This window comes from Heterocephalus glaber, unplaced genomic scaffold (genome assembly GCF_053883595.1).
Source record: "Heterocephalus glaber isolate CG9 unplaced genomic scaffold, H.glaber_assembly_v1.0 deba00000347, whole genome shotgun sequence".
Taxonomy (NCBI): domain Eukaryota; kingdom Metazoa; phylum Chordata; class Mammalia; order Rodentia; family Bathyergidae; genus Heterocephalus; species Heterocephalus glaber.
Window position 1 is genome coordinate 4,238,009 of NW_028258143.1, and position 25,107 is coordinate 4,263,115.

The window sequence follows — 25,107 nt, forward strand, 5'->3', positions numbered from 1 at the left end:
ACTATAATAATAGTTTATCTTTTGATGCAGTACTACACGATATATAATCCCTAATTCCCAAATTGTTTTTGAAGCCTGGCACACAGGAGTAATTTTTTAATAATGAGACATTGTTTCCATTCTTCACTATATTGACATTTTCACTGATAGTGCAAATGAAGTGATTGGTAAAACTGCTGGCAGCTTTGCAGGAAACAAAATGGTGACCCCAAACTGTAGTAGGAGTCATTGCTTTTGCCCTAAGACAGTCAGGGGTAGGCAGTGTTCACTTGTGAATCTTCTTGTTAGTTTTTAAAAGGATCAGTAATTTTTAGTAAACAAAATCATCTTATTTCTCATATTTTAATATTTAATGTGGGAAACACATGTCATACACTTGACCACTTTCTGAAATAAAGTACTCTCAAATGAAAACACTTGAGTTTCAAACTGAACTAGCCACTTTAAGTTCATGGAGAACCATTAAAGAGAAACTAATAAATAACTGAAAGTCATACTTAGGTTTTGACAGATAGTCTTCCGAAAATAGACAAAGTATCATTTCAAGGAAATCAACTCGCAATATTTGTTCAAAAAAAATAAAAATTAGTTTCCAAAACAAACTGAAATTTTAGAAAACTTGTATCTACTTCTAGGAGTGGGACTGTTTTCCATTAAAAGAGATATTTCTGAAAAATTTAGTAGCAATAACTAATTTAAAACACTTTATATTTAAATATGTCAATATTTGGAAAATACACATAATTCTATGAACCAAGTGTTTCCAAATGACAAATGCTTGATGTTGCATATCATGCATTGATAAAAGATCTGTTCGAAATGCAAGATCAATCAGTGAATTTTAACTTAATAAAGTAAAGCAATTTTAGTGGTTTAGTTTTAAATCCTATACCACAACTCCAAAGAAATTCTCACGTGTCAAATTATGGTGCAAATACCCAAACATATCCACAATTAACTGGAAAGACTATTGGAATTAATTTTGACTTTTTCAACTATATATCTGCATGAACACTTTTCTATTTCATATTCTTTACCAATGGCAAAAAAAAAAAAAAGAATGTAGAGATAGGTATAAAAATCCAAATGTCTGAGAGTATTTTAAATTTAATTTTGATTACATAGTGTTTGTTCTCTCTATATATTCACTTCAGGCACTGACAGATTCTTAGGGTCTAACACTATTCTTAGAGATTTACTTGGTGTACAGTTTCAAGGATTTTGTGTGTCTTCCTAATAGAATTCATTCTGTTTTAGAAAAAAAATAAAGCCTCTGTTTTCATTAAATTCCACCACAGACAACTGAAACAATGAATACATACTATACAAATTGTACTCAAGTTGTAACTTTGTAATTTAATTGCTTAGGGTCAAAACCATTTAAGTTTCTCAAAGCATTAAACTTTTCCTAGAAGATAGAGTAATTCCTTCTGCAGAGGACTGTAATATTGGTAATGCCCCAAGCAGGTTGGGCAGGTGGGTACTGGAACCTAACTTCAGGGGTTCCAGGCACCATCCATATGCAGACAAATGTTGGCTTGAATATGAATTTAAAAATAAACAACACTGGTCTTTTTTTTTGCGGGGGGCGGGGGGCGGGTACCGGGGATCGAACTCTGGATCTTGCGCTTGCGAGGCAGGCACTGGAACCACTGAGCTAAATCCCCGACCCCTAACAACACTGGCCTTTAAATAGGACTGATAGAACTTTGCAAAACTTTTCAAAAAAAACTTTTCACCACTGGATTCATTTATTATTAGTTTAACAAGTGCACATATAATAACTACATGTCCCAAACTTTAGATTCCCTGCAACATCTGCAACATCTGAGGAAGACATCTGTTGACTAAAGAAGTGTTTTTTGGTTTTGTTTTGTTTCTTTGGTACCAGGGATCGAATTTGGGACCTTGCGCTTGCAAGGCAGGTAGCGGAACCACTGAGCTAAATCTCCAGCCCCTGAAGTAGTGTTTTTGATGTAAATAATTTTGGCAGTACCAAATTTAGAATTTTTCTAACACTTCTTAATAATAAGTAACCCCACACTTCTAAAACAGGTATTTTCCCTAGAGCAGAGAGATACAATTTATGACCTATTTGTATAAATAAAGTTATATTGTGACGCAACAAGTTCCAGTGTCATTTGTTTAAATATTATGCACAGCAGTTTTTGTACCGTGACAGCAGAAGTAGCTACCACAAGAATATGTGATCACAAGGACCTGAGTTCGATCCCCAGTAGCAAAAAAAAAAAAAAAAAAGAGTATGTGATCAACAGAACCTAAAATATTTACTACATGGTCCATAACAGAAAATATATACACACTCCTGCTCTATAACCTTAGTTTCCGTAAAGAAAACTTAATGCTTTGAAATTACAATTAATTAAAAACTGTACTCATTAAAATATGATTAGATCTAGTATTTCACACAAAAAAGTTTATATCACTATTACATAACTGATTTTGTTGTTACTTCTGGGATGGAAACCTGGATTTGTGCTTTGCTTCTTACCAAAAGTAGAGCAATAGATGTCCTATGACTAAAGTCATTTCTTTGTGCTAATATAATTTTGTGAGGTATAGTTTATCTCTATTAAGACATAGAGATTATTAAAAGCTGGGTTTACAAATGAATGGTTAGGTTCAATGGCCGCATGGGCACATTTGTTAGTTTTTTATTTTAAGATACACTTATAACATAGGGATTCCATTTGGGAAAACATTGGAGTTTTCTGAATTTGAAATCCTCTTTCTCTTCATATACATTTCTAACTAAAGCAATGACTTGAGGAGGCAAATTTTCAAACTCAACTTTTCATATTTTTTATACACTCTTCTTAGAAAACTCAAGGCATAGAAAATGCCATACTTCTATTTTACTATCAATTATTTATAAAGAATGGCACTTTGAAGAAACCACAAGATTTCACCTACTGGATCCTGTTATTAAAAGCCCTGTGGCCACAGCAGTGAGTTCACATCAAAACATCACTTGCGGCTTCTACAATATATTTTAATGCACGTGCAGTTCTTTCCATATGACTGGCAGAAAATATCAATTATTCACATGAGACAGCTTTGAGGAATCAGATGGAAGATACAAATTTGAGACAATCAGGATGTGATATTCCAAAAGTGTCACTAGGTGGCACCATCTTAAAAAGAAAGAAGAAAACTTCTCTACAACCATCCTTTTAGGTATTTTCATTGCTTGTAAGAGTGTGTAACATAATGTGAATAGGAAAAAAGAAGAAGCTACACTTGAGGGTCTGCTTTAATACATTTTTGTAAAACTCCAAATATTTTTCAACACATTTTTTTTCCCAAATTACCCACAGATGCTCACTTTATTCTCACTGACAGGACCACATAGGAAGGTCGCGGTGTTCAACACAGGGCTTCACTTTCTTGTCAGTTCCCAAACTATTGCCTTTATCTCTTAATGAATCTGAATATTTCCAGCCTGGTTTTCTCCAGTGAATTTTCTAAACTACACATTTGAATATGAGACACCCTGTTTCCCTTGAAGGGAAAAACCTTTAAATTCAGAACATAACTCATAATCCTTGGCATGGCTCCCAAAGACTTGATGACCTGGCTCCTTCTACCTCTTCTTAGAGGCCTCAGACTTCCCTCCCTGTATTTGCAGAAACTTTTCTCTTTCTTCGGGACTGTTTTTCTTTCCTTGAAAGTGGCCCCCAAAGCTTCACATGTTGGAAAATAAATTCTCAAATTCGTATTTAGTAGTATTTTGATCGAGCCTTCTAGCAGTATTTAGGGTTAGATGACATGTTGGTGTATCCCTAATAATAACACTAATGGCCTTATCTGGTAAGGAAGAAATACCAGAACTGGCATGATTACTTTGCTTTATTTTTTTAATTTTTATTTTATTGGTACATTTTAGGTATACAATATAATTACATTCATCATTACTTTGCTTTTTCGTGTGACGGCTTCCACTATGTTATGATGCAGAAGAAAGGTCCTTATCAGATGCCAGTTGCGTGCTCATGGTTTCTCAGCCTTCAGAATCATGAGCTATATGGGGCCGGGGACTTAGCTCAGTGGTTTCAACGCCTGCTACGCAAGCTCAAGGACCCGAGTTCGATCCCCGGTACCAAAAAAAAAAAAAAAAGGAATCATGAGCTATATAAACTTCTATGCCTTATAACTATCCGGTATACAGTGCTTGGTTATAGTAACACAAAATGGACTACGACACTGGGCTGATTCAGTTTTCTTTTACCAACTTTCTCCCTTTTCTCATACTATAGCCCCATTTGAGTATTTCCCTTACAGTATTTTTTTAATCATATCGTCTTTTACTCTCACATAATATATACTCAAAGTATTTTTAATAAATGAATGAACAAATAAAATCCTACAATTCTCAACAGATATTCCTTTAACTCATAATTAAATTTTAAAGCAGTGTTGAGGTCCTTTGTCTCTTATGCAATCATACTGCATAAGCTAATTACTCAGATATGCCATTTTAAAAATGAAGGATCTTAGGGTAAATAGTAATTAGAATAATTTTCAAAATCCCTGTCAATTAAATAAAGAATATGATGTGTGTTTCATTCTTTCCATAGGTACTAACAGAGCACTGAATTTTCTAAGCAGTGGAGTAGAATAACACATAGGACTTGTGCTGAAATTTCTGCAGGAAGAGCAAGCTTATATTTTCTCAACTTTGATTCATTTTTATTTCTGTTTATTAAAATGAAATATGAAATGGTACAGCTGCCATTTTTAAAGTAGTTAAAGTTTTGATAATTTTATTAATTCTGTAACATTCATTTTCCTATTACTTATTTTGTTCATTCTTCATCTGAAAAGGTTCTCTGAATTATGAAGATCATTAAAAAGTAGCAAATTTGATATGAAAAGTATATTTATATAAAATATTTATAGATATATCTAGGATTGATAGTCAGCTGGTAAGCATTAGTATAATCATGGGAATTGTTAAAAAAAATATATTGTGGTAGGTAAATAGCCCTTTTCCTAAGCCACATGAATCCTCACTCATGGTTGTAGCCCTCTATCCCTGGAGGTACTTGCAGAGATGAGTGCTCCTATCCACAACTTCCATCCTCTGAATGTCCACTGCTAGGTTCTGCCCAGACACAAGTGGACAAGCTAGTTCCCTTGGCAGTGCTACCAGCTGGATGGCAGATGAATTCCAGGTTTCTGTCGTTCCCTTCAAGGTTCCTATGACACTTCTTGTGGCTATGAGGATGACAGCTTCTACACTACACCAACGAGGTCTAAAGTGCTCTGGTGACCCCATGGTTGATACACAAGTAGTAGAAAACAATCCAAGAACTACAATACTATAAATTTGGACACTGTTACATTAAGAAGAAAAAAGTGTTATGGGAAATTTGAAAAAAATAGCATTATTAGGAAGAAGAAATGTATGTGATGTGTGTTTGTGTTGGTGTGCTAGATAACTCTATATACATGGTACAGACAAGAGGTCAGTTAACAGTAGCATATTATCTATTTAATTCTAATTTTAAGATTTCTCAAAAAAGTTATAGTTAGAGAGATGCGGTACAGTTCCAGAAAGAGGTAGAAATGGAGAAGAGAAAGACTATATCTGTTAAGGTTACTTGTCATCATACTGGAACATTTAACCTTCCCAAATTCACCCAAATGTTGGAATTCAAAAGCATCTCTAGATGCTAAGCTAAAGAAAACAGTAACAGTGAAAATCTGCAGGACAGCCTCTACAACCTCTTTAAATATCTAACTGAAGGGTGAATATTTTAAAAATTCCTTCCTTTCATTTCAGAGAAAATATTCCTCTGGATTTTCCTTTCACCAGCATCATATTTAGCATGCACCAAAAATAAAGGAGGGGCAGAAATCAAAGGATGAGTGGAGGGGGAAGGAAGAAGGAAAGGGGATAAAAGAGGAATTAAGATGTGTTATGTACCAATTTTCCATGGGGAATGTAAACATTATGTGCTATACACATGTACTAATACACTAAAATAAAACTTTACCATGATCTTCAAGACTTTGTCTCACCCTTTTGCTTTGTATCTTTTTTTCCATCTCTGCTCAAGATGAAGGATTAATCATTATTTTGTTTATTATGTGCCTTCTGAATTCAATGTCAACATTTTATATGGGTCACAATTTCTTTCCAAAAATTACTTTAGAAATAGGAGATACAGTTACCTGCTATTTTTTTAGTGTAGCATGTTAATTTTCCTTTATTTACATCACTAAGAGTAGTAATACTTCACTATTAAAACATAAAACAACACAAAATGAGAGCAAACACACAAATGAAAGTGGACAGGACACAATTTTGCATGTGAAGCTTCAGGAAAGCATTTCAGAAACCAAGTAACATGGCAATCAGAATCAGAGCATAAGTTTTCTGTATGGCAACAGCTCTAATGATATTGAAAGTTTTATTAGTACTAAGATACTTACAGGTAACATGCAAGACGCCCCCCCAAAAAAATAAAGAAAAGAAAGAGGGAGGGAGGAAGGAAGGAAGAAAGAAAAAGAAATTAGCACATGTATTATAGAAAAAGAAATACATACAATATTTTATCCAGGAAACTGACCACCCAATCGTCTACTCTAAATTTTTATATTAAATTTCAATACCAAACCGCTACAGAATAAAAGGAAATTAGCACGTTTATCTAGTTATTCTGTGGGGAGAAAAGTTAAAAATAAAAGAATCTAACACAATGATGGATGCTAATGAGAAATAACTGCTTCTGAAGTCAGTGAGAATGTGGCTCCTGAACTACCTGAATGCTCTCCTCGGGTCAATCCGCGTTGTGTTTCTTCTGGCCCAACTTTAAGGCCAGCTGAATTGGAACATAATTTTGGTGTTTTGACTATGCTGCTTTTTTCATCGTCATCTGTCCTTTCCAATTGTCAAGCACATGGAAGAATCTAAAACAACTGTCTGTTTGTATGCTTCTATCTCCCATTTGATTCTGAGCTATTTAAAGCCAGGCATGGTGGGTTTTTTTCATAATCCTTACTCTCTCCCTTTTCAAACCCATAATCTGACATGGAGAAAGAGGTTAACATTCCAATGAGAACGTGTAGTTTCTTGAGATTTCTGTGCACCTCAGATACTCCTGGACCCAGAGATTGTCTGCTAGAATTCTGTCTGATCTTGATTTGTGTTTCTGGTCATGTGGAGACTTGCAAGCTCTTTTGTATTTTTCTCCTTGGTACTGGGGACCAAATATTGAGCCCTAACTATATTTCCAGTCCTGTCTATCTATGTATCTATATACCTATGTATCTATGTATTTATCTATCATCTATCTATTATTCTATTTATCTATGAATCAATTATGTATTTTGAGACAGATATCTCTAAGTTACCCTGGCTGGCCTCAAACCTATAATTCTTCTACCTCAGCCTCTCCAGTAGCTGGAATTACAGGTGTATGCCATGAAACAGGACCTGCAAGCTCTTTTAAATGGTGAAAGACCCCTGGAAAATACCCAAATGCTACAGAAGAGATGCTCATGTGTGATGTTGGGGTTATCATTGCTAGGAGCAACTGCCAATGGAGCAAGTGCCTGGGAGACCCCTAGCAGGAGCGATGACAGGGCCAGTTTCTTGGCATCTCTAGAACAGAGTAGTTGGGAGGAGTGGACTTGAGGTGCTGAGTATGGGCTCTGCTGAATGCTGAATTCTGAAGGCTAATCAGAATCTTATTTGGAAAGACTTTTATTTCCTATCCTTGAAATCCTAGAGTGAAAAAAATATGCATTTTCAATATTTTCAAAAGAGACAATTACATCAACTATTGAGAGAGAGAGAGGTCTTAGAGTCTCAAGAAAAGAAATGACAAGCAAAGAAAAATTATACATTTCTTTGACCTTTGTAAATGCTGAGACCTCTTTGCTATTATATGATTAGGTTACATATTAAAGAGACAGAGTGGAAAGAGAGCTTTGGTATCAGCTACAAGCAGACTCCAGCTTCAGCCCTTGTTAAGCCGAGTGTGGTTAATGCTTATCCTGTCTCAGACTTTGATTTCTCAACTAAGTCAGATTAAAGCTTATTATTAACTGTTAAGATTATTGTGAAAATTGGATGTACGGTACTACATGTCAGATGCCTGAATCATAGTAGGTCGTCAACATTAGTATTATTACGATTAATCCAACTCATTATTTCAAAATCTCCTTATTACTGAAGGCATGATTTCAAGAAGCTGATGTTCGATGTGTTCAGTAGTAGAGTGCTTGCTTACATGCATGAGGCCATAGGTTAAAATGTCAGCACCAATAAAATCAAAAGTAAACATAGATTAGATGAGACTGACAAATCCAGGAACAATAAATGAGAGGAGGGGAGAAGAGGATCATTTTCCTAATGAAATTGAATGTGTCAATTTAAAAGAAATGAGACAGAGCTAATAGCCACATAGAGAGCAAGAGTAAAAGATTTGGCACACAGGAAAAAGAAAACAAAGAATCTTGAAACCCTAAAGCAGGTGCAATTTTCAGGTGAAAACCTCTTGCTGTGTAGTAAAGTGTACGTTTTAAAGAGCAAATTTCTGTTACTTTCTTTCTAGCGGGAACAAACAATGCTTATTTTCCTCAGAAGTAACTATAAAAGCAGGAAAATTAAACAGATACATTAGTACTGTTCTCTTCTAGAATCTCTGGGAGGTATATACCTCACATGAAATTGTTTGATTTCTTTCAACGACCCAAGATAGAAAAAGTAGTTTAAGGTAATTATTCAATCTTAATTGAGTTCATTTAATTTTTGATGATTTAATGGAGAAGTTTGCGTGTCCTACGTGTGTCAAAGAATAGAAACGGGATTTAAAAAAGAGCTCAAAATTTATTTTTAAAATCCTGATTTTAAGAGTAATTAATCATTATAATAAATTCTGCAGAAATTTCTGATTATATTTATATGGTGTCTGCTTTTCATGCAATTCTATGATTGATATCATTAGCCTGACAAATACTTTTGCTGATGTACACACACTTATCCATTTGCTAGCTTCACAAGTACATATTTAAAGATAGATCTGGATATTGAAAATACTCTAGGAGTCTGTGAGGTGTGCAGCACCCACTTTTAGTCAGTCAGTTAACAGTCCACTGACATAAACCTAGTAACTTTGAGAGTTAAACAGGCGCAGTGATAATTATAAGGCAGTTCAAAATGTGGCCAGTGGTACGTTTTCCATCATGCTGTGGAAATCCAATAGGAAGATAAATTTATCTTGACAAAGAGAATCAAAAAAATTGTGTTGATGGAGGTCAAGAATTTCACACTCCAGTCTCTACAAGAGGTCACTCAAGTAATATATGAGTTGGGGCTGTAAGAACTATTTCACTTTACTCCTTGTTGTAAGAACACCACAACATACAACATAAGCAAGATTCAGTTTCAGAACCCAAGATGAGAGGTGGAGGTAGACATGCTCTGAAGAGTTTATGTCTCATCAAAGGGGTAAAGCTGCTACTGACTCTCATAATTTCTTACCCTACAGGAATGATGGTCTAGCATTGCCAACTTCTAGTTTTTTTGAAGAATTTGAAAGTAGAAGTTTTTATATAAAATTTCATAATTTCTAATTGTTGTCATGTGCTTCAATTTCTAAAACACACCACATTTACTAATAGAATGAAAGCTACACAAAGAAAACCTGTAAATGAGTTTGTAACCTGTGAGCTTACAGTGCTTGAGCTGAGCTGGGGTAGAAATACAGAAAATCTTTACCTGTGAGGTGTCTAGGTGCAGGGAAGGCTAGGAACAAAGACACAGAGGCAGAAAATATGCTAGCTGGACAGGGGATGTATACAATGTTTGGTTTAGGTAATGCATTAGTTATGTGAAGGAAAGCAGAGAAAAATATGATTTTGATAATTTAGATATATACAAATCATAAAGTGATATTGTCTCTACTCCACAAAGAGTGAAAAAGTGGTTGGCTATCATGTGGGGAAAATGTGGTATAGGAAATTCAAGCGTGAAACACAATGACCTGATTACAATGATCCCCACCAAACAGCTGACTTTTCAGTTGCAAGGTGCTTCTAACCTTTCCTTCCGAATGAATCTAGCTGTCTTGTTATAAGGTGTCTTTAAAGTGCTTACTTAATTTATCCATCACATGGTAATGGTAATTATAAATGAAAACCGCTCAATTTAGATATTTCTCTTTTTTTTTCTTTTTTCTTTTTTTTTTTTTTGGTACCAGAGATCGAACTTGGGTCCTTGCACTTGCAAGGTAGGCGGCAGAACCACTGAGCTAAATCCCTGGCCCTTTAGATATTTTTCTAATGATTATTGTGTCAATTTCAAAGTTCCCTTTCTAAAAAAAGGTTTTTTAAAAAAATATTCATTTGCAGTTTAAATTTGATGATATTGTATAAATGTCTACAGGACAATTCTTGAACACTTCTTCAAATTTGTCTCCTTAGGCCAGTGTTTTATGACAACATGATTGTTATCATTTCTGCTCATCACCCTCTTTAGTACAGATTATCTGTGATAAAAATGGACATTTTCTTTTCAACTCAACTAAATTTTGGTACTTATATTCCTAATTTTGCTTGCACAAGTAATTTTGCTGCTAAAAGAACTGAACAGTTAAGAATAACATGGGAGAAATCTCTCATATTTAACAAGGTTTTTTTTGTTGTTTTTTTTTTTTTTCCTGACCAGAGACTTTCTGGTGTTCAAGTTTGACTTCCGTAAGACACAGCCTTCTCTTTCCATTCTTAGTGAGGTCAGTGTTACATTAGAATGGAGGTAGACATTTCATGTTGGAACACTTTCACTTTTCAGCTTAGCCATGTCAGCCTTCTTTGGTTAGTAAAGAGGCATGAAAAATAAAGTATCAGAGAAAATACTCTGTATTTTAGACAACTCTTATTTTTTTTTAAAAAAAGTACATCATCAGCAAAAAACTATATGTGTAATGTCTCCTTTGGGATGTCTCAGAGTTGGCTGTTTCATCAATGAGTGAGGATTAATCAGGAGAAATAGTTATTCCTCATGGCTTTTAAGAAAGGGTTGCAAAATCACATATCCTGATTGACAACCAAGAGGCTTGTTTTTTCCCAGATCTGTGATCCTAAGACAATATCTGGAGTCCAGGCTCTTCTGCCATTGAGAATTAATCACTCATGCTCAGATGGTACATTTCATTAAAAGTTAAATTAAATAAATCACTTGGTGAAGACTTCTTAAGAACAGTTCAAAAGTTTTATATGCTTGGGCAGTTTCTCATCAACATTTTTGACTAACTGATTTTGGGCTTACACACGGATGGGTTCCAGACTATAGATATTTCACTATATATCTTCACAGAACAGTCCTCCACTATTTTCAAAGACTAAAGTCCAGTATATGAATGGGGCATACCATCTAAACCTTTTTAATTGCTCATTTTCAAAGCACAGATACAAGTTCCTCAATCAATAAGTTCAAGTGCAGCTGCAGCAGAACTTTTATTCTTCTATTACCATGAGAAAGTATGTCTCAAGAATATTTAAACATTCCTACATATGCACCCCCCCACACACACACTCACATACGCACACCGACAAAGTTCACTCATGACAGGCAGGCACTATGGAACCAAATCAACATCACTTTTTAAACTTTTATGTTGAATCAAAGTCTCACTGAGTTGCAGGAACTGCTTTCTCTTTTCCTGCCTCCGCTTCCAGAGTACCTGGATTTACAGACATTTACCACCACATTCAGTTCAGAATTAATTCCTTTTTAATGAAAATGATAGGATTAAATTGGGATTATTATTTATTAATAATGTGAACATGTTAGGGTTGGTTCTATCATGTTTCCACTCAATGTCAAAAGTGTCACAGAACTAGGGAGAAGCTAATCAAAGTAGAGTTGTGCAGAATTTGGTCTTCTTTTTAGTCACCATCTGCATTTCAGTTTGTTAAATGCAAACAAACATGCCAGCATCCATATATATAGAGAGAGTGTATGTGTATATATATATATACATACACACTATATATATATATATACACACACATATATATATATATACTAAAATTTGTGAAAGGGATACAAAATGAAGATAATCATTCATCATTCATTCATTCTACAAATATTTATTTTCCACTTGCTGTCTTCCAGAAATAATATAAATTTTAGTGTAATGTAAGGCATTTTATAGGGAACTGAACAGGGGAAGAGAGCATAAGCAGTTTACACTGAGTTTTTTAAGGATAATACTATTAACATTTTTAGTAATCCATCACCTAACTTTTCACAAATTTTAGTCTAGTCTCTTGAGTCAAAATCAAATTGTTTAGGCTATTCCATTTTCTTTTATATTCTATTGTGGAAGTGTTTAGCAAAATATCTTTGGTTAAATTTTGATATTTTACTTTCTATCTAAAATATATACTCATTTATTCATTTTTTATTTTTCTAATGAGGCTGGATATTCCAATATAGATTTTTTAATATGCCAAAATTGCAAACATTGAGTACTTATGATATGCCAAGTCCTACATATTTAAAAATGGTATCTCTCTTAACTCTTCTTAAAAAAGCATATGAATTAGGGATGATTATCTTCCCTCATTTGCTAAAAAGACAAGCTAAATTACAATGATAAATCTAATTATGCCAAAATATAATTTTATAATACAGAATTACATCTAACGTACTATATAAAAATACCTACTTTAATTTCTATTAATTATATATGAATTCCACTCTAGAGGAATAATTATGTGTTAACATATAGTGTATGACATATACTATATTATGTAATTAATAAAAGTAGTATTAATGAAAATGCTACACTGCTTCTCCAAAGGAGTCTAGGTGGAGCCTGACCAGCAGCTGTTCTTGAGTGCACAGTTGTACTTCACTCCCCAGTCCAGGCCACACACACTGATAATCCACAGAACCAAAGATAAAGTAAATTTTGCCATTTTTAAGGCTGTTGTTTAAGAAGTAATTGTGGCCTTCCACATCCTTTTATCCCATTCCTTTGGCTGAATCCAGAGAGGAGTTCTAGGATATGAAAGTCAAAGGAAAAACCCTGAAATATCAGGAACCTGAACAACTACATGGAGAGAAAGTTGATTCCTGCCTCTTGCACGAGTAAGAAATAGAGATGTAGCGCTGTACAGGTGAGCATACCTGAGATGCTCACTCTGAGATGCTGGACAGAAGGACTGTGATTCCAGCCTAGCCTGGACAATTTAGCAGTTTACTGAGAAATTACCTCATAAGATTAAAAAAATAATTAAATGAAAAAAAGGCTGAAGATGTAAGTCAGTGTAAAGGCCCTGTGTTCAATCCCTAGCAAGACAGTCAATCAATCTATCAATCAACTAATAAAATAAAAGATCCTATTCTTAGTAACTAAGCACTATTGTACCTAATACACCAAGAATTTTCAACTATAATTTTTATTATTTATTACCTTTTTCTTCTCACAATTCTAATTGGCAAATTATAATCTGCAGAAGTATCTATTCATTTCAGTATGAAACAGAGATAGCCTCTCTATTCCCCTTTTTATAACTCATTCCATCACCTTATCATCTCATCAATTTCCCATGAACTGTTTTCAAATACTTTGGGAAATGATGTGTAAAATCTCATTCATGCTCTTTTTTTTTTTTTTTTTCTTTTTGGTACCGGGGATCGAACTTGGGACCTTGCACTTGTGAGGCAGGCGGCGGAACCACTGAGCTAAATCTCAGGCCTTTTTTTTTTTTTTCCTGGTACCGGGGATTGAACTCAGGACCTTGCAGCTTTGAGGCAGGCACAGTGTCACTGAGCTAAATCCCTGGTCCTATTCATGCTCCTTTTTTTAGTTGCTACTTCAGAAACTAATGAATCATGTGCGGGAATCTGTAGTTTTTGTTTTGTTTTGTTTTGTTTTGTTTTGTTTTGTTTCCTGGGAAAATATAGCACTTCAGATGAAAGAGATAGGGTGAAGCTTCATTGTTACTTCTCCCTTCTTCCTTCTTTCTGCCTTAAATATAAATTCTGTATCTAGATTTTGCCAACCACCTTAGAACTGCATTGTGAAAAGTCTGGCAAACTGTTAAGAGAACCCTGGAGATGCTGCTCATACTGAACTGAGTTTCTGGATGCAGCTCAGAAGCCTTGATTCTAAAGTCTGATTTGATTAAAAGATGAAATTCTTGCTTTTTTTCTGATTTTAATTGAGATTCTGTTTATAGGGCTTTAAAATTTTCATCTGTGATTAGGAAATATATTAGGAAAAAAAAACAGTCCCTGGAAGAGGTGGAATTACAAAATAATTGGTTAAAAAGATCAAGAATAGGAAATCTGTGATGGGTCTAAAGTTCTAGCAGTATGGTGACAGGAAACAAAAGAATTATCTTGGGAGGAGACAAATCTGCTTGGAGCATTCTTATCTCAAGGTGCACACAGGACATCCAAGTGCAGTACACAAATGAGCATAAGCAATACTTTTCTATTATAGAAGTAGCCTGGAGCTCTCACTTGACAGTGAGCCCAGTGTGTGTGGGGGGCTGGGAGGTTCGGAGTAGGACTCACTGGAGACAGTAAAGCAAAGGATAGTGGGAAACATCTGTATTCAATTGAAATAGAAAGGAAATTTTTATAGAATATAAAATATATAGAAATGTGGAAGCATAGGAGGGTTCCAAAGAGATGGGTTAGCGAATATTATAAAATAATATACATGGTTTCAAATGTAAAAAATGAAAGTGTCTTCAAGCTGATAGCTTTTGCCACGTGCTAGCCTTCTCTTGTGATTTAGTTCTTTGAACTGACCCTGTTTCATTTTTCTTAACCTCAGAATCTTAAATTTATTATGGGAATTAGTCAGACTGTCAATTTCTTTTTTATTAATTAATTTATTTTCCTCTTTGATGACTACTGGAAATCAAGTATATCCTTTTCTTCAATGTCAGTTTCTATACCATGCACAACCAAATCAGAAAATGATTGATAACCAAATAGAAAAATGGGCAGGAGAATTATTTCATAAAAGACACTATCCAGAAAGTCAATAAACATTTTAAAGATTTTCAATTTCATCAATGATTAGGGAAGCAGAAGTTAAAACTATGTTTCTACTACAACCTAATCAGAATGGCTAAAATTTCAAACACGTACAATAGCAACTATTGGTGATGAACAATGGGAACTGTTGCTTATACTGGTGTGAGAGAGTATATGTCAAATTTATACAAACCCTTTGGAAGACTATCATTATTGATTAGTAATGGATATACACATAACTTATGATCCAAGAATCCTACTTCCAGGTATAGATTTAACAGAATTTTATGTGAATGCTTACCCTTCTAAATGATAAGAATATTAAGAGTAGCATTTATTGTGCTAGCCTACAAGCTGACAAAAAGCGAACTACCCTGACTAGAATAGAAAAAATAAATTGTGGTCTATTTCGTACAGTGTAACAATATACTGAAATGAAAAGCTAAGCAAAGAAAAAAATCTCTACTGTTAAATACAGTGTGCATGCATAGTTAAATACCTAATAATAACAAATAAGCCAAACATTAAAAAGTTTATATATGAACTTAAATAAAGTGAAGTGGACAAACTTCAGTATTTATAGAATGACCAAAAATCAACAAAACTAAAGGCAGCAGAATGGTAACTTCAGAAGGGAGGTGTTACCATCTAAATGTTAGCATTCCCCCCAAATTCACAAGTCCTTACTTTGGGAGGCGATGATGCTGTGACAGGTCTGCCCTCAAGGAAGGAATTCTTGCCCTGACAAGACAGGCTCCAGGGGCTTCCTGCTCTGTTCTGCCACGTGACAACACAGCAACAAGGTGCCAACCATGAAGCAAAGAACTAAGCCTCACCAGACACCGACTCTGCTGGTACCATGATCTTCATTTAACAGCCTGCAGAACTGTAAGCTATGTAATTCTCTTTGTTTTTAAAGTATTTTATAACTGTCTGAAGGGACCAACACAGACTTCAGTACTATTTGGAAGATAGCAGAACTGAGGATTCAGAGTATTGGAAATGTTCTGTGTTTGTACTGGGATGGTGGTCACAGTGTTCAAAGAAACTTACGAAGCCATTTATTTATGATTGTCCTGTCCTTGGTATACATGCCTTTCTTTAAATTATTTTTCAAATTCCTATCCCAAGTCCTCTCTCACTCATTTGATTTTGAATATTTTACTTCATAATATTAAAGTTTTTACTTCAAAATCTAATTGTTTCTCATTATCATCCCACCATTTTTTCAGGCTGCAACCATGCTTAATTTCTGGAAACTTTCCTCTTTTATCCTACTTAGCCAATCTTATCAGTGAGTATTAGAACTCTCTTTTTTTTTGGCTAAAATTTCCTTATCTCATTTTGGATTGACACTTTTAATTTCCTTTTGCCTCTCCAGCTTCATCTTCATAGCTCACCCACAGGAGTTATGTAAGTGTAATTTTAAATTAGCCTAATTTCTCAACCTCAACTAAGAATGGGAGGAATTGTCTAGCGAGAGGATAAAAATTTGTTAGATTAATTTTGATAATGGGTGAATCTGAGTCTGTTGTAGCCTCACTTCATTCCCATGGTATCCATTACTTCTCTGCAGCTCCATTTAGAATCAACTTCTCATTTCTACCTTTGTGAATTTGGCTGAGAGTTCCATGAGAGTTTGACTCGGTAAGCATTTAAGTTTTGTGAGTGAAAGAAAGTCTATGAAACACTTGTAGAATGGTTTTAGCAACAAAAATATTTAAGAATGAGAATTACACATATAAAAATCTAAGTAAACAAATTTATTTTGTTTTTAATGGGAAATAAAATGAAAAAAATCTGAATCACTTCCAATATTAGTTAAAGATAGCAAGAGAGAGGGAACCATTGCTTAATAAAGAATGTGTGCCAATCCAAGAGATGCTCTACATTTTCATACTGAATTAGTGAGGTAGGTGTTATTATTCCGAATTAAAATTTTAGAAAAAGAGACCCAGAAAAATCAAGTAACTTGGTCAGGATCATAAACTAATTAAGGGGCCTAACCAAGATTTGAACCTTAGACTGTGTGATTCCACTGTTTAGATACCTGTGGTCTTCTCTATCTTCCTGTCTATGAAGTTTAATGACACAAGCATGTATACTAGCAGAGCAGGGGCTGCTGATTACTTGCATAACATTTTAAAATAGATTTTTATAGGCCTTCATTTATTTTGGTGCCCACCATTTAATATCTAAATTAAGAAGAGATTATCTTTATATCTTTTGTAATGTGTCACTTTTTAAATTATCTGTCAAACAAGTTGGAAGTCATGGCTGGGAATTCCTAGACTGCTGATAATAGTGCTAAATTTCTTTTCATTAGTTCCATTCAGTAGCTTCAATAACTGCATATATTAACTAGACCTCACATATATATTAACCCATAACTTATTAATGTTCAGAATAAAATTTCATTGACACCTTTTTAAATACATGACTTGATTGTGAATTAAATAGAACTGGTATCTAAGGATTTTAAATACGAATTGTGACTGTTGAATTTTGCTCCCCTGATTTCTTCCTTTCAGGCAAATAAATACTGAAAACGTTTTTTAATACTCATACACAAAGACACACAATTTCCAAATGGTAATAATTTAAATGTAATTTAGTAATGCATAGGAAAAATCTCTTGTGATAGGCAGTATAATAATTTCTCAAGTTTCTTAAAAAAGAAAAATGTTTCCTTGAAGTAATTTGGGTAAACCTTGATCTGCCGATAAAATCTACTCGATCTTGTGATGAAATCTGCATTTCTCCATCTTTAGACATGGAGAGCTCAGTGAGAGCTGGTCGTTTTAGCGTGAGTGATAGCATGACAAAGTACCAGAGTTTTAGCAGTCCTCACATGTAGTTATCGTCTTCAGTATTTTGTCTTGCTGTCTGAGCAGCTGAGTGGAGGTGACGTCACCTGTGGAAAGCTTGCCTGACTGAGGCAAACACAGAGAAGAACATCTGCTTGTAAGGAGGTGAGAACCCAGAAATGGTAAAAAAATGATTTAAATACAGATGCCTGAAGCAAAAGAGAATACAGATTTTCTTTTAAAGTAAGACCTGCTCTTAAAACAATTCTTATAATCATTTCACACAGCATATGTGAAGGCGCTTCACAGAAGCGCAGTTGAACCACTGCTCCGCAGACTGATGTCTGGGGAGCGGGGGAGGAGGCGGGATGCGAGTACCTTTGCTTGTCCAGCTTGTGTAATGGCAGGAATGTTAAAGAGCTGTCCAGTGTAAAAATGCACCCCGCTGAACAGGATCACTGCAATCGAGTCTCCTTCCTTCTCAATTACTTCAAGAATATCCTCCATTCTCAAGATTTCTTCTCCCTAAGTCAAATTAGACATACGTTATGCAGTAATTAGGATAGTTTGTCACTTCATGCTTAGCAACCTAGCCTTCACCGTATCTTTCTCACCGTAAGGAAAAAGGGAAGGTAGATTTTTATTCCCACACTAATGCTCTTTAAAAACCTGGCTGGCAGAAAAGCAGTATTTCTGGGTATACACTGATTATTAAGAAATGATAATAAAATAGTAAAAGGGAGTTTCTTTTAAATTTTACCCTTTGCAACAACATACTCTCTTGATTTATCCTCTAGTTTTTGGATTAATTTTTACTATTTATATACCCATGAATTGTGTTCTCATTAAATACAAATTGTGACTGTATAAAACACTCAAAATGTAAGAAATCTATGAAAAATCATATAATAAGAGAAATTTATTGAAAATAATATTTGCATTTATTCATGTGATGTAATTCTTTTTTAGAAAAAATCACTTATATGTCTTTGTTCTGAATATTAACTGACCTCCGTTAGCTTAACTATAAAACCTTCCCCAAACTAGTGATCAAGATCCAATCCTGAAAAATAAAATCAAAAATTTTCACTACCATTTAGCGTATTTTCTTCTGTATCACCCCATTATAATTCATGACTGTAAATGAATTTGGATTTGTCCTTGCAAACAATTTGACTTGAAAGAAACTGATTAAATACAAAGCATCTATTTGTATTCTAACAATTTTGATCAACTAACCAAGTGTTTATGAACTTTCTCCAGTGTCAAATTTGACATGATTTTGATGTCCATGCATCATTCATTAATTGGATTAATGTTTGAGGAAAACTTCCTTCGATTTATTTTTAAATTATAACTCTTGTTACTTGTCAATCACTCTGATTCACTCTATATGTTAGTTGTGGTTTGTCTGTGTGTTGAGGTGGGGGTCTGTGACTATAAGCGTGTATGTGTGTATTTAAAAAGTCTGGAGGGCTGGGGATTTAGCTCAGTGGTTTCACTGCCTGCTGCGCAAGTGCAAGGACCAGAGTTCAATCCCCGGTACAAAAAAAAAATTAAAAAATAAATAAAAAATAAAAAGTCTGGAATTTGTTTCCAGAATAAGAACAGGATATTGAAATCTCAAAAATACTAAGTGAAATATACTTTATATGCATAAAGAGAAAAATTTAACACATAAAGAGAATAAATTATAAGAAATTTTCCAAGTAAAATTTAAAATTTAGCAATTTGAAATTTTTATTCATAAAAGAATTTAATACAGCTGCCTACCACAATTAAACATAAAAGTTAAGGGCAGTATTGTGTAAACTGATAAGTAGTTTATTTCTTTAAAGAATCAGTATTAGGGCTGGGGATTTAGCTCATTGGTTTCCCTGCTTGCTGTGCAAGTGCAAGGACCCAATTTCGATCCCCGGTACCAAAAAAAAAAAAAAACACCCCAAAGAATCAGTATTAAAAAGGTAAGAAATGTTAATGGACAGGTGCAAAAATAAAATCCTCTTTTGCAACCCAGAACTCATTGCTCACTATGAGTTTTGATTCATATAAGAAGGAATATTGCTGCCAGGCACAACGGTATGAGCCTGTGATCCGGGGACTCCTGTGGCTGGGGCAAGAGGAATGAAGAGGAATATAGTGAGACTGCCTCAGAAAACAAAGCAAAGATAAAAAATTACAACCTAACACAGATTAAAGTAAGAAAATAAGAACTATAGTTTACAAAGATAGGATAGGTGAGTCATTCATGTTGCCTTGTTTTCATCTAGTGTTACTAAACACTGGTCCTGAAATTGTGATTAACTCATGGGACATTAAAATTCTGATCACTTATTTATAAAATTAAAGCTTGTGATTGTTACTGGCCATATTCATTTATGCTAGAAATCAGTAATTTATATAGGACATGCACAGTAGATATCCTCTCAGAGGTGTGAGAATGTTTTATTCCATTAATTTCCTGCATATTGGCAAATAGAAGTGAATAGAGCAGATCTTTAATTTTTTCAAAGTAATTCTGGATGGAAGGAAGTAATTGCTCAAACATTGGCTTAATATCCTGGAATCTTCACATGTGAAATCTAAAATTTATTCTGTATGATTCTCTTGAGAAATTACACAATCCCCAATGTTTATATGTCAAAATATGTACAACTTAGCCTCAAATCTCTATTAGGGTAAAAACATAGTATTTTAGGTCTTCAACATATGATCAGATTGTATTAGATATATTCTTTGCTGTTTAAATACAAAGAAGTCCCAGATAGATAAAGTAACTTAACTAAAGTCATATATCCCATACATTGGAAGGTCTGGATTTCCACTTTATATATTAGTCATGCTGTACAGCCCAAATTTTCCCCTCTATCTTTTATCTCTTTTTCCACTCTAAGTACAAAGGAATGTATCTGATACACAGATTATGAAGGAACACTAAAGCTACTCATTTCATTTTAGCAAGTAGCACTGACAGCTGATTTTAATGGAAACCCTGGGCAATGACATGCAGATATCCAGTTTGTCACTCTCTTCACATCTTCTTGAAGATTATGGAAGATTTTAGTGGTATAATTAGAAAAATAGTTTGCTTTCCACATGGCCAGTACTTGAAAAATGAAAACAAATACACTTCAGAAGGGTTTTTTTTATACTTTCTTGAAAGTTCCATTAAAGTAATGAAGATAATAAACTTTTGAGGAAATGGGGGAAGAAATCAATACTAAATAGAAGCATGATGAATATTTATTTCTTTGTCATATACCTCTCTTGGCTTTATCATCCGCATACTTTTCTCAACATCAAGTCCATGAAGTTGAAGCTGTGACTCAATAGCATACTGGAAGAGAAGGATAAGTTATTTATTAAATCAAACTGAATGCACAGAGGTGCATTGAAATAACAACTCTGAAAACAAACAATAAAATATCAATAAAAGCTTGTTATTATATTAAAATGAAGCTCAAGGTTAAAAGGGACTAAAGTATACATCAAAGAAAAACTACTTAATATGAGTTAAGCAGGAATCTGAGCATCCTTTAAAATAGTACTAATTAGAGAGGAGTGGAAATATAGGGATCATTTGGACTTTAGGAGTTACAAGAGATTTTTATATTAAAAGTCTACTAACCCAAGTCAAAACTTGAATTTCCAAAATACCTAGTGAGTAATATATGGATTTCTTATGCTTCAACCACAATATAAAAATGGTTTGATCTAGAAAGAGTAATCTAGTGAAATGAAAGGACATTAAAGAATCTACCAACGATATGATATGTATGGGAATAAGCAGTTACACGGACTCAATTTTTTAAAGATATTTGGGTTTTGCCCCTTTTTAGTAAGATAATGGCTATTAATGTCAACATAATTACATGCCATAGAATTAAAAAAATGTGGGCTAGTACAGTTAACATAAATACAGAAATCAAGTTCTCTAATACTAACACTGACATATGCAATGGAATTGTGTGTGCGTGTGTGTATGTGTGTGTATGCGTTTTTCCAGAACAAATTTCTTATCAACTGACTTGCTGATACGGTAGCACTCTTTTGTGATCCACAAGAAATATTTTTAATCTTTAATAAATAGATCTTTTGATAATAATGTATCAATAATTATGCTAGCATGCTATGAAAACAAGGGGCAAATGAAATTTCAATTTTACGTAGCTAAAAGTTTAAGCACTGAGGTTTGTATTGATTTGATTTCAAAAAATAAAACAGCAACAAGGATTAATAAAACTTTTATAACTATACTTGATTTAAACTAACAATTTACTCAATGTCTTTTAAAAGACTAATAAATCAATGATATCCAATCCTTTCCTCCCTTAACACGTTTCAGTTGAACAACAGAAACAAATCTACAATCTATAAAAACTGCTTAAATCAAAAGCATCTGACAGATGTTTTTATAGTAAAGTTACTTTCAAAAAATTAATGAACACACATTCAAGTCAGGCAAATGATACCTCCCTCTAAGAAGAGAAGAAATAAAACAAATATCATTTGAGGAAGTCCTTACATGATCAGAAGAGAAGGCTTTGGCTTCTAGAAGAATTTTATGCCGTTTGGGTGTGGGTTTAAAAAATGATAACTGCAATGAAATGGATTTATTGAGAAAGCATTAATGCACAATTTACATGTTTGCTCCTTTTATGCCATACTTTCATTTTATAATCTCCAAAATTTCAGAGGTATTAATTAATGAAACATTTAAGATATCTGTCAGGGCTACATTTTTAATTAGACTTGTTTAGAGTAAATTATAAAGAGGAAGAAGATATTGGCTCATTATGTTTTTCAGTGGAAAAGCAAACTCAGGAAAATGTATATCAGATAAAACAACTCCTCACATTTTACTTAAATGTTAATTGAAAATTTATCTTCCAAAGGACTTAACGATAATTTCTCCAGTATGAATCTAAAATATTTTGTTCTATGTATATTTTATTTATAATGCCTTACCATTCACTATTAATTTGGCTTTCATTACATAATTTTCCACAGTTTTCTTTATTTTATGGCATTTTGTTTCACATCTAACTAAAAATATATCAATATGAAACATTTATCCTTAAATACACCAATGAGAAGTAGCCCATTTGTTGAATGAGGTGCTTTCATTTCTCCACAGTTTCAGGAGAAATGAATTGAGAATAACAACGAGGATAACAATATTATGCTCACTGTCAATATTACTGAGAATATCAATATTAACTAGGTGCTGATTATTGGCTAGGGTGTTATAGTAACTTCTTATCACATTCAATCGTCCTGTAGATCTATGAGGTAGATATTCTTGTCCTCACTTATGCAAAGGAAACCATCAAGATTTAGAGATGTTGAATCCATTCTCCAATGTCTAATAGACATTATCTAACTTAGCTGAGGCCTAAAACAAAGGATGTCTGAGCATGTAGAAATGTTTTCAAGACACACTTAAAACACAAGGTAAAAATTTTTCAATGCCAAGCAATTACTATAGACACCATATCCCAAATTGAGAATACATTTCACATTTTAAGGTATAAGTATTGCATGTTTAAGATATAATGAGTACTTTAAGAATTTAGCTCATTGTAAGTACTAAGATCCTTTTTCTCCAATTTAGCCTTACATTTCATGTCTTTTTAACATATTTAAAAAATTAATCCACAATAGAATACTAATCGATCATACCACCCTGCTGAAGTCCAGCATATTGGAAATTGTCTCTCTGATAAGTTAAATGCTCTGGCAGCAATTGTGCAGTATAATATGGTGTACTTGCAGTCAGTTCACCTTTTCACCCATCATGACTCTCTGTCCTTATGTTCGGAGATATTCTAAAACCTGCATGAAGGTTTTCTTGTTTGTGAAAAAATCATTATATCATGGTCCAACATTTTCTGGTAAAAATGAAAATAACCTCACATCTTATTTTTAAATAAGTAAAACCTCAAATGCTCATGAATTAAATATACAAAAGCATAATATTTTATAAATGAGTGTATTCTAAACACTGGTGGGAAAGGAAACTTACCAGTAGGAGATGTAAGTTAACACTCAAAGCATTCATTAAGGCTATTTCTTTCTCACTGGCTCCTGTAAAATAATCATATCATAATTTATAGGGTTTTATCTAAAGTTACTTGAAAAACAAGGTAAAGAAGCTTCACTCAGTCATTCTTAATGTTTTTAGAGGTAAGGTCACATTCAATGTGTCATCATAAAGAAAGAGAAGTTTCCCCACTTGACTCATTTTATCAAATGGTAACTGGACTTACATGCACACAGCCAGTCATTTTATCAAATGGTAACTGGACTTACATGCACACAGCCAGCTAAAAAAAGCATTTCCTTTTTGAAGTTATAAGCAACAAAACAAAACAATGAAATCTTTTCTTTTGCCTATAAACTAAAAATGATTTATCCTATTTTCAACTAGTTTGCAAAATACCCAAAGAACATTTTTTTTGTGGTAAGTGTATTTTCAACAGGAATCTCTACAGAAATTAAGGTCAATCACATTTTTAAAGTTGGCTACATTAAACATCATATTTTAAATGCACCTTTAATATAAGAAGGCTACTTTGCCAGACACATTTCACTGTTATTACTATGAGATATATAACAGTTAACATAACTAAAGAACCACAGAGCAAAATATAATAGCTTAAATAACTTTATGGTTTATTTATACACACTGGGATAAACGATAATAAAGATGTATATGGCCCAATAAGAAAATATTCAAAATTAAGAAAGTTACTAACATAATAATATTCTGACATAATTACTATTAGAAAAGGTTTTGGTAGTATCAGATCCAGAGAATAAATTAGTTGCTTAAGAATTCAGGGCATAAAAACTGTTTTTAGTTTTTATGCTGTCTCTTAAAGGCAACTGGACTCATGTAATAAGAATAATGTCTTTACCAACATGAGAAACATATGCTATGTACCTTAATGTTTGGAAGGCTCTACTAGATGTTAGAGAACATGTATAATACAAGCCCTATGTTTGATATTCAAAGAGATACTTCTGATAGGATTCCATTTTAAAAGAATAGACAATAAATAGAAGAATAAGTCTAATAGATATCAAAAAAGGGGAGGTCCCTGAAAATAAGTTTTTAAATTAGGACATTGAAAATAGTAATATAAGGGCTAAAATTTCATTTATTCAATAAAAAATTCTTGCATTTGTTACATGAATTTCAGCACTTAACATACAGAGCTGGTGAACAAGTGATGGACGTCAAAAGATGTGTCCCTGGTCAAT

General features: G+C 33.6%; 1 protein-coding gene and 1 pseudogene across 4 annotated transcripts in view; one reads left to right on the forward strand and one right to left on the reverse strand.

The window, feature by feature from the left end:
- Kynu (kynureninase) overlaps window positions 1-25,107 on the reverse strand; it is a 123,625-nt gene that overhangs the window by 55,229 nt on the left and 43,289 nt on the right. For all 4 annotated transcript variants that reach the window (XM_004836128.4, XM_004836127.4, XM_004836129.4 and 1 more), the window contains 4 exons: window positions 23,867-23,928; window positions 22,367-22,438; window positions 21,104-21,178; window positions 18,220-18,366 (listed from right to left, as the gene is read on the reverse strand). In XM_004836128.4, coding sequence (XP_004836185.2) covers window positions 18,220-18,366; window positions 21,104-21,178; window positions 22,367-22,438; window positions 23,867-23,928 — 356 coding nt within the window. The remainder of the gene's footprint in view (window positions 1-18,219; window positions 18,367-21,103; window positions 21,179-22,366; window positions 22,439-23,866; window positions 23,929-25,107) is intronic.
- LOC147829839 (small nucleolar RNA SNORA40) lies at window positions 19,788-19,904 on the forward strand (annotated as a pseudogene).